This window comes from Dermacentor silvarum, chromosome 1 (assembly GCF_013339745.2).
Source record: "Dermacentor silvarum isolate Dsil-2018 chromosome 1, BIME_Dsil_1.4, whole genome shotgun sequence".
Lineage (NCBI taxonomy): Eukaryota > Metazoa > Arthropoda > Arachnida > Ixodida > Ixodidae > Dermacentor > Dermacentor silvarum.
This window is the reverse complement of record NC_051154.1, coordinates 232,921,601-232,932,555: the sequence shown is the minus strand read 5'-3', so window position 1 is coordinate 232,932,555 and position 10,955 is coordinate 232,921,601. Positions and strand designations below refer to the sequence as shown.

The following is a 10,955-nucleotide window of genomic DNA, read 5'->3' as shown; positions in this document are numbered from 1 at the left end:
ATGCATGAGATGGCGCACCTTTTTGTCTTAACTCATGTTGGGGTCAGCGCGCTTGATAAGGCGGGACATGTCCTCTATGTACATGGCTACGCTTTCATTTGTGCGCTGATTCCGTGCCCGAAGAGCAGTTTCTGCCTTCTCCCTGCGATCGTTGCTACCATACGTAGCCAGCAGCTGCTGCCGAAACTCTTCCCAAGACGACAGAGAAGCCTCGTGGTTTTCGAACCACGTTCGCGCCGAGTCTTCTAAAGCAAAATACACATGGCGCAGATTGCGTTCTTCACTCAATTCGTTAGACACAACCACGGACTACGCTTAGCAACTGGCGCATACAGGACCTCCCCAATAGAAAGCCTGTATGCCGAGAGTAACGAACCCTGTTTGGAGCACCGAAGAGCTTTGCTCACAATCTCATACGTGCTTAGAATCACAGCTCTACCCAATCATATATGCCACACTCTTGCTACCTACACCACAAACAGAATACACTATGCCAACAAACCACACAGCGTGAGACTACTTATCCTTCGATTTGATGATATGTGCCAAAACTACAATGTTCCGAGCGAGGCTCTCAAGGTCGCCGGAACACCGAATAGACTGCCCCCGTGGTATGATTTCGCACATTTTTGCGATTTTACCCTAACATGCCACAAGAAAAAAGAAACACCGCTTGAACACATAATGCAAGATTTCTTAGAATTACAAAATAAATACAATGATTACACCGAGTTTTACACTGACGGTTCCAAGACAAATGAACATGTTGGAAGCGCAGTTGTATCGGAATACTGGGAAAATTGTCTTAGGTTGCCACAGTCTGCTTCAGTTTTTACAGCCGAAGTATATGCCCTGCTTATGGCCTTAGAAAAAATAGTAACAGAAGATTATAAAAAAGCGGTTGTCTACACAGATTCCCTTAGTTCACTTAATTCTCTCCATAGAAAATCAGAGTGCGAACCTTTTCTCGGCTGCATCCTGAGAATGCTCGGCAAATGTGAAAAGCATGGTAAAATAATTCGTCTCTGTTGGGTTCCAAGTCACGTGGGAATCCCGGGAAATGAAAAGGCGGACAAATGTGCAGCACTCACAGCCTGTAACAAAATTAGACAAATAAATCTTCCATTCAAGGACTGTGTCCGGGTGGTCCGTGCTGCGATCACCTCAAAGTGGCAACACGAGTGGGGCTGCCAAGTAAATAACAAACTACAAATAGTAAAACCCATACTACAGGAGTGGAAGACATCTTATCACCAGGAACGTTTCATGGAAGTCATTCTATGTCGCATTCGCATCGGACACACACATCTCACACATAACTTTTTATTGAAAAATGAACAACAAACGGTTTGTGATCACTGCCAAGAATCCCTAACTGTGAATCACATTTTAATAACATGTCCGGCGTTGGAGGAAAAAAGACAGAAATATTTTTATGAACTTTACAAAACACTAACACCACTTCATCCATCCCTGATCCTAGCTGAAAATGCACTTGTATCTCTAGACGATGTTTTTAACTTTTTAGATGAAACAGGGTTCTTAAACAAATTTTAAAGTAAATGATCTTTGTTGCTTGAAGCAGTTTTATCAAATTATATATTTTCAACCTGTGCATGGCGCATCATAGCCTTAGTTGCTTTTGCGCCACAAAACCTTACATAACTAACTAACTAACTAACTAAAATGGTCCAACTAGTCCTCGGCGTCTTCGAACGAGTCGCCGTGGAAGGCCTGTGGTGTGATAGGTTGACTCACTATGAGCTGTGCCGGTGTAGTGACTTGGCTGGTCATGGTAGCGTGGTCAGTTGGCTCCCTTGCCGCGAAGAGAAGAGGTCCGAATTCTGGCGAATCCCCTCGAAGACGACGGCTGGTCCGTTGGTGCACTGGCGTCAGTTCCAAGGGTTCCAATCGCCGAGGATCAGGACTAAGCTCTCTTCGGTGTGTGGGGCTCGAAATCATACCCCGCACCTCCACCAGATATGTAGCACTCTTCAATGAAGCACACTAAACAAACTGGTTTATTGTGGGCGAACTTGTGCCCAGAGACTTAACACTAAAACACATTCACACAATTGACAAGCAGAGTTAACAGGAACGCGTTCCACAGTCAACCACGTCCGAGAGAGAGAGAGAACAACTTTATTTTAAAAAAAAGGACCCCAGTCCGGGTCCACGTCCGAAGATTGAGCACACGCGCAGCCGCGTTCGCGTGCACGAGAGACACGCGCTGTCTCGCCACGCGCAAGGCGTTGCTGGCGCTCTTCCAACGGCGGTGCGATGAGACGCCTGGAAGGATACTTCGCGTGGAGAGATCTCTGCGGCATTATGACCTGGGCCGCAGACAATCTGCTGTCACGTGTTCCTGCTGTCACGGCACGGCGCGGAGAAATCAGTCGTTTCATGGCCGAACACTTCACACCTGGCACAGCGGGGCGTGTTGCTTTGCTTTCCGACGTCGCCTTCCTGGGCGCACCGGGAGCACACCTTAGTGACACCCCTGTAGTCGCAAATTATTCGGTGACCGTGTACTCTCATGAAGTTTGCTACAGCCTTGAGCATTTCAATGGGGACCATCCGCAGGCTGTTACCAACATACTGTCTTCCTTTAATCGACTGCTTATAAATTTCCAGAACCTTGCCATTCGGGGAAAACGTCGCGGCACGGAACGCCATCCTCACGATGCAGACGACCAGCTAGGCCGGTCGCGGGCTCCGGAAGATGGCGCTGGCCGGGCGAACCGTACTCGACGAGAGAACAGACACCAACTGATTGTGTGCACACGTTCGTCACGTGCGTGCGCACATGTGTGGAAGTGCAGCATACATCCTCATTATTGCAAGGCCTCCTCCTAGCGCAAGTGTATTATTGAAATAATTTAATTTCTCAAAGTAAAATGCGTCAGAAAATTCGTAAAGTATGACTTAAACACAACTTTCGGACATCATAGCATCGAATTGTAATTCGAATATACAAGAAAATACATTTCTGTTATGCGGAAACTCAAATAGTAAACCCTCCAGCTGCCGTTTGTTTTTGGGTGAGCATAGACCGAAAAATCCAGACCAACTAGGGGCTAACAGCTTCATTGTTATACAGAGTGTTTCAGCGAGCACTTTCAAAAATTCTTAAAGGTTGCCTGCGGCAGATTGCACAATTCTAGTTCATGAGCTGGTCTACCCGAAGAGGCGGACATTACTTCCACAAGAAATTGAAATCAATAATCGAATAATTACCAGAAATTCACTAATTAACTTTTTAACTAATTGCGTGATGGCCCATATTGCAATTTAGAAATGGTAGCCGTGGAGTTCGCAAGGCGGATCAACTTGGAACGAATTCTCGGGATGACACCAGTTTCGAGATATTAATTACCGAACTTTCCGGAGAAATGCATTGACGTTCCAGTTAGGTTCTTAAGAAAACGTCGCTTTATGCATTGACGCACAAAATTAACTGGAACGCCAATGCATTTCTCCGCAAAGTTCGGGAATTCATATATCGAAACTGGTGTCATCCTGAGAATTAATTCTATAGATAAGTGGATCCGTCTTGCGAACTCCAAGGCTACAATTTGTAAATTGCAATATGGGCCATCACGTGATTAGTTAAAAAAACTTAATTAGTAATTTTTTGTTAATTATTCGATTAAACATTTCAATTTTTTGTGCAAGTAATGTTCGCCTCTTCGTGTAGACCAGCTTACTAACTAGAATTGGACTGTCTGCCACAGGCAACTTTAAATAAATTTTGAAAGTGTTCGCTGAAACACTCTGTATATACGTATATGACTTCACCACTGCCAGATTTCATCACTTTCACGAATTAATCAATTGCGACGGGTGCGCTTAGGTAAATAATTGGAAGTGTTATTATTGGAACTTTTAAAATGATCTATTTGAGCATTTATATCAGGGAGTCATGAGGGAGGTAGTGGCCGACTACTGCACCAGGGAGGCCAATTCCTGTTCTGGTGACTTTGATGAAGCTTAGTGGACCTTCCTAGTTTAGTTGCTCCTGAACTAATATAGCCCCACTAGCTGTCGGCAATATATTTTTTTTCTTGCCGGTGTCAGGTTCCACTCCATGCCTGAAAATGTAGTGCACTGGATTAGTATTCGAACTCACGACCTTCAGGTTTGAGGCCGGGTATTCTACCTCTGCTCCACACCACCACTGCTCAATCTGATCAACAAGAAGAAAGTAAGGGATATTCGAAATTATAACGTGGGAAAGATTGAGAAAGCCGTCAAATACGTACGCAGAATTAAATCAGTAAGAAGAAAGCTTGGCATAGGACAAGGCAAGATGTATGCACTGAAAGATAAGCATGGCAATATCATCCGCAATTTCGATGGCATAGTAAAAGCAGCGGAAGAATTCTATACTGACCTGTACAGTGCCCAAAACAACCAAGCTACTTTCATTCGAAATAGTGATGTACCGGATACAGAGGCTCCTTCTAGAACTAGCGATGAAGTTAGAAGGGCCTTGAAAGACATGGCCAGGGGAAAAGCTGCTGGAGAAGATGGAATAACAGTAGATTTAATCACATATGGAGGAGATATCATGCTTGAAAAGCTTGCGACCCTTCATACGCAATGTCTCACAAGTTCAAGTGTACCGAGAGCTGGAAGAACGCCAACATTATACTAATCCATAAGAATGGAGTCGTTAAAGAATTGAAGAATTATAGACCCATTAGCTTGCTTTTAGTATTGCATAAAATATTCATTAAGATAATTTCCAATAGAATCAGGGCAACACTTGACTTCAGCCAACCAAGAGAACAGGCTGGCTTCAGGAAGGAATATACTTCGATGGATCATATCCATGTCATCAATCGAGAAATCTGCGGAGTCTCCCGTCGCCAGTGCGGTGCTGGCGATGCGACCTTCCTGGCCCGGAGCCACGTCGATAATGCTCACACAACGCCGTTTCTCCTTCGATCACGCCTCGGGTCACGCGCCTCGCGCGCTCGCGCCGTTCAGAACGCTCCGATCACATCGTCCTTGTCTTCTTTTATGGCGCCGCCGGCGTCTTACTCATGACATGGCTCCCCTTTTTAAGAGTTTTTTCTGAAAAAACTGCTTCCTCTTGACCTTCTTTTTGGCGGCGAACTTGACTTTCGTTGTGGCTTGAGTGCTCTTCTGTGCGTCGTCTTCGCTTGCCACTCATCACCACACTTCACTGCACTGTCGCGCACGTTTCACCATTTGTTCTGTTCACACAACACTGCACTCAATTGTTCGTAATGCTTATCGTCCCAAACACTCTATAAGAATAAACTTGGTATCTATACACATTTGTAAGAGCTGACAATTCCAGTGTCCGAGGGCATTCCTAATGATAGTCCTTTAGTGGCATACCAGTTATACCTGTTCTATTTTTTCCTCCTTTTACGGAGCTCCCACGCTTCCCTACGTACGGCCTGCTTCTTCCTCTTTCCTCCTCTAGCACATTTCTTGGGCGGTTTGGAATGTCCCTGCCTTAACTCTGGCTTCATCTTTTTCTTTGGCGCACCCATCTCATGCGCACGCGTTTTCCTGCGCTGCTTTCCTCTCAATCTCCTGCGAGTCATCTTCCTACCGTTACGCGTTCCGTGCACGTTCTTCCTACATTTAAAGGCTACCTTACTTCTGGGGTGATTAGGATATCTATCGGCTTTACCTTTGTTCATTCTTATCGACCAGCCCATCTTATGCACACGCGGTTTCTTACGCCGCCGTGTCTTCAGCCTCCTAGGAATCCTTTTACCCTTACGCGTTGCGTTGCTTGGGTGGCTAGGGCATCTATCGTCCTCCTCATTTCCCTCGGAGTTTGACTGGCTCCTCACGTCTGATGCCTCTTGATCCCTGGTTTCATTCTCTATTACAAACTCACTATCGTTCTGAGGTGCAGCCACTTCTTTCTCTGCTGTGCTCTGCTCCTTGCTTACGCAAATTTTCATCGGGATGTCAGTCATCCTCTTATCCTGCTCACTATGAGTCAAAGTCTCCTCAGTGGTGAGCTTCTCCTCAACGCCGTCACGGGCGCTATCTACTCTGTCTGCGTCTTCTGACGCCCCTCTGCTTTCAGGTTGCTCTATTCCGCTAGTGGGTCTACTGTCTATCTTTAAATCATCCTCACTCGATTTCCTTCTTAATGCCTGTAACTGCTCTCGCAGCATTTGGATCTCTCTCTCCTGAAGCTGCTTTCTCTCTTCATAAGCTTTAGTAACTGCAGCAAGTTCTGATAATCGAGCGGCCTCAACGCGCTTCCTTTCCTCCTCGATTAATTTGAGGCCCTGCTCCTTGCTGAGCTTCTGTTCGCGAATAGTGGCCGATATCGCCTCCCAATCCATCTCTGCAACTCCCGAGTATCAGTGACTGGGCTGGATAGAATCCGGGAACGGATCCTGGCAGGCTCGCCAATTGTGATGTGGTTTGTGTGTCAACCTCTCTATGTGGCTTTCACAGATTATGAAAAGGCATTTGATTCAGTAGAGATACCAGCAGTCATAGAGGCATTGCATAATCAAGGAGTACAGGAGGCATACGTGAATATCTTAGCAAACATCTACAAGGATTCCACAGCTACCTTGGTTCTCCACAAGAAAAGTAGAAAGTTAACTATCAAGAAAGGGGTCAGGCAAGGAGACACAATCTCTCCAATGCAATTCACTGCATGCTTAGAAGAACTATTCAAGCTCTTAGACTGGGAAGGCTTATGAGTCAGGATCAACGGCGAATACCGCACCAACCTTCGGTTTGCAGATGACATTGTCCTATTCAGCAACAATGGAGACCAATTACAGCAAATGATTGAAGACCTTAATCGAGAAACTGTAAGGATTGGGTTGAAGATGAATATGCAGAAGACAAAGATAATGTTCAATAGCCTGGCAAGGGAACAAGAATTCAGGATCGCCAGTCAGCCTCTAGAGTCTGTAAAGGACTACGTTTATCTAGGTCATTTACTCACAAGGGACCCTGATCACGAGAAAGAAATTTACAGAAGAATAAAATTGGACTGGAGTGCATACGGCAGGCATTACCAAATCCTGACTGGGAGATTACCACTGTCGTTGAAAAGAAAAGTATACAATCATTGCATTCTACCGGTGCTAACATATGGGGCAGAAACTTGGAGGTTAACAAAGAAGCTCGAGAACAAGTTAAGGACCGCCGAAAGAGCGATGGAACGAAAAATTTTAGGACTAACGTTAAGAGACAGGAAGAGAGCGGTGTCGATCAGAGAACAAACAGGGATAGCCGATATTCTCGTTGACATTAAGCGGAAGAAATGGAGCTGGGCAGGCCATGTAATGCGTAGGATGGATAACCGGTGGACCATTAGGGTTACAGAATGGATACCAAGAGAAGGAGAAGGGAAGCGCAGTCGAGGTCGGCAGAAAATCAGATGGGATGATGAAGTTAGGAAATTTGGAGGTGCAAGTTGGAATACGCTAGCGCTAGACAGGGGTAATTGCAGATCGCAGGGAGAGGCCTTCGTCCTGCAGTGGACATAAAATATATGATGATATGATGATGATAAAGGTGAAACAGAATTTCACGGCTGCCGTTGGAAAGAAACTTTGTCTTTCGAAATTTTTTTATGACTTTTAGTGAAATATATGAACTAATTCAATTACATACTTTATTTCAGGATTTCTCTCGTCCGATAACAAACCGAATTCGTCTGACATTCGTTCGTCTTACCGTTAGTATGTGGACTCGTCGAGCAATGAGAAAAAAAAAGAATAAACTACTTGTTGAAGACTATTTTCTCTTTTTTACTTACCTCTTAGACTCGTGGCCCAATAGTGTAACTTAGGTTTCTTGTTCTTAAAGCCATCTTTTTCCGCCTTCCAGGATTCTTGATTTTTTTCCTTTATTCGTAGCTTCGCGCATATCGGTTGATTCCCTATAAATAAAAATTATGTAGTGCCGTGAACTCTGCAACAGCTTGTGCGGATCGCACACAGTCATCGGAGGACACTGTATCATAATGTAGCATAAATTACAATAGAAAGGCCATCACCTAATCGTTTACCTGTATTGGTTCCATACTATCTGGTTTTGATGTCGCAAGGAAGTAACCATTCGAGATTACCACACCGGGAACGAGTGAATGCAAATGAGGGGGCGAGGGAAAAAAAGAATGGAAAAGCAGGTAACAAGGAGCAAAGAAAAAAGTTAACTAATGATCACTCGTACGCAACCAGTCAGTAAAGGAGTACGGGGGAAGGTAAGCAGCTTGGATGTAGGCGGGGATAGGATGATGCCCACCATTTTCTAGCCAATGTTTGTGCCCGTGTCTGTGCCAACACGTGCTGCTGACAGCGCTTGCAAGGCCAAACGAGCTCGCAACACCCCCCCCCCCCCCCCCCCCCCCAACAGGCGTGTGCGCTTGCCGCAGCGATGAGCGAGTGGCAGAGAAAGTGGTGGCTTGTTTTGTTACGTGTCCATGTCTGTGTGTTGCGCGTCTTTTTCTCGGATCACGACGTCATCCTATGACTCGATTCCCGGATTTTCTTTCTTATTCCTTTGTAACCTCTCTCCACACAATATCTGCCGGTCTATAAAAGCTAGCGCGCTCGGCGAAAACTTTAGATCAGCTCCGAAACATCCAGTCCATACTAGTTCGCTGATCGCAGACGACTGGCACACTGCATAAACATGAAGGTGAGATTTGTGATTTTTCTTGTATCTTTCCTCTCAAATTTCTCTTTGAATGAAAGGGCTGGTGAAATCAGTTTATCTCAGTAAACAGCAATGTGCATGTATGACATCTATAGTTTTGATCTTATACCAGTGATGATGATGGTTTCTAATGGCATCACCTTTGAAACGGGGCTACAACAAATAGTCCCCTAGGCTGCTTGAGTTAAAGAGGGTTTACTGCATTCATTGCACTTGAGCGTTATGCCTATCTCTACTTTATATTATTTGTCTTCATTAAAACATTTATCTTTATCAATCGTCCGCAAGTGTAGCCAAATTATTGTTCATTTGCCATAGAGCTCCCTTGAATTGCACAGCAGCCAGTTGTACACGCAAAAAAAGCTCAATGTGAAGTCAGAGATCACTGATTAAAACGTTTCAGATTTCTTTCTCTATTTTTGTTTCGAGATTCGCGTGCACACAGACAACCTTGAACTTGTGTCATGGTCGTAAATGTGCATTTGGCATGAGCTCATGCACTACCTATTGCAATTGAGAGCCCCAGTTGACTCCTGTACTCTCAGTTGCATTATCGGCCATTTGTATTCTTTTCTAGTGAAGTGAGCTCTGTGTTATTAAGTTTTAATCCTCTGGACTCACTTTATGCTCGTGTGGTCTTTCGCCCGGCTCCACACGAGCAGCAGCATCTAATTTCACTATGCTACGACCTCCACTCTCGTAAAGGTGCACCCTCGAAGAGAAAAATGTATCAGCTCATACATCAATAGTCAACAACGCTCATCATGCTATGAACGACTAGAATGGACTAAACAAGACGAGTTTACAGGGTAGCATTAATGATTCAAATGAGGAACTGGTATAAAGTCTTCTGCTGCTGTCCACCCGCAGGTCCTGTGTCTTGCTGTGATCGCCGGCGTAGCGTGCCTTGCCCTCGCTGGTGAAGTCAAAAAAGAAGAGAAGGCTGCTGGCAAGGATGAGAAGGTCGAAGGCCGCGGTGGTTTCTTCGGAGGAGGTGGAGGTGGCTACGGCGGCGGCCACGGCGGCGGCCACGGTGGCGGCCACGGTGGCGGCCACGGTGGAAGTTTTGGAGGCGGGTATGGACAAAGTGCCGGAGGCTCCCAGAGTGGCTTCAAGCAAGGAGGCGCAGGATACAACCAAGGCTCTTCAGGCTTCTCTGGAGGCGGCTCGTCTAGTAACGTTCAGGGCTACAACAACCGGGAGGGGTACAGGTCCAACTCAGGCTTCTCTAAGTCCGCCTCGAGCAGCCACGGAAGCGGTTTTGGCCAGCAGTCGGGTGGATTCGTGGGTGGCTCCTCGGGTCACAAGTCTGGCCATGGAAGCCAGCAGCACGGCCACGCTGGCGGAGGCTATTAGAAGGTAAGGAAATCATCCTTATCGGCAATAGCTACTTTCATTTGCCTTCTACCGGCGACAAAGAGAAAATTGGCCCTAGGCATGCAAAACACTTGGACGCGCGTCGTCATCGTTATTGGTATCGCATGTTATCTAGCGCTTTTATGGGTTCGTTTATCTTGAGCTTAGTTCTAAGTTGTGCGCTGGCTTAACCCAACACATCTTACTATATTGACTTTCTTCCCAGATTGGTATAGGTCTAATAGGTAAAACGTAGCCACCGGGAGACCTATTCATATCCTCGTTGACGTTCCGTTAAGCAAAAAGTAAAAAATGCGGGGGTCAGGAAGTAATGTATTTTCGTAGCATTATAGCCAGCCATGCTACTGGACAATGAGGTATCTTATATATAGTGTAAGCAATGTGCTGCTCTTTGTATTCATGTGATAGACTGAAAATTCCAAGGCGTGTCTTTTGCTGATTTGTATATTTCTTGGTCACTGCTTTCAGGTCTAAAGCATCACGTCTAGTCGTCTCGTAAACATTGCCTACTATCATGCTCTACTCTCGTGCTTTCCATACATCGCCACAAAACAGAAGAAAACCCTGAAAACCATCCAAAATTAAAACGTAAAGCCACAGAACATAAAACTGTTCCTCTCTTTCAAAAAGAGTTTGTATTTTTGTAATAAAATTATGCATTTGTATTATACGTCAGCGTGACTCGTTTTTGTTGCATAAATGCAGGCTCTATAGCACACCGCTCACTGTGCCTATGATCGATTGAATTGGTGTAAATTGTGTATTTCGGTTCACTGCGAGCGTAGGAATGTTAATTATGTAGCGTATAGTTTCATGTCCCATTCCATCGATTGTAATTTGTTGGTGCTAAGGCTTCTTTACGGCTCAAAGTGCCCGAAAAAACATGTGTAACA

The 10,955-nt window shown here is 45.3% G+C and overlaps 1 protein-coding gene across 1 annotated transcript in view; it reads left to right on the top strand.

Moving 5' to 3' along the window:
- The window catches only part of LOC119436909 (uncharacterized), a 21,236-nt gene extending 10,509 nt beyond the window's left edge, over positions 1–10,727 (top strand). The window contains exons 2-3 of the mRNA XM_037703948.2: positions 9,556–10,044; positions 10,531–10,727. Coding sequence (XP_037559876.1) covers positions 9,556–10,041 — 486 coding nt within the window. The 3' untranslated portion in view covers positions 10,042–10,044; positions 10,531–10,727. The remainder of the gene's footprint in view (positions 1–9,555; positions 10,045–10,530) is intronic.
- Positions 10,728–10,955: the final 228 nt, after the last annotated feature.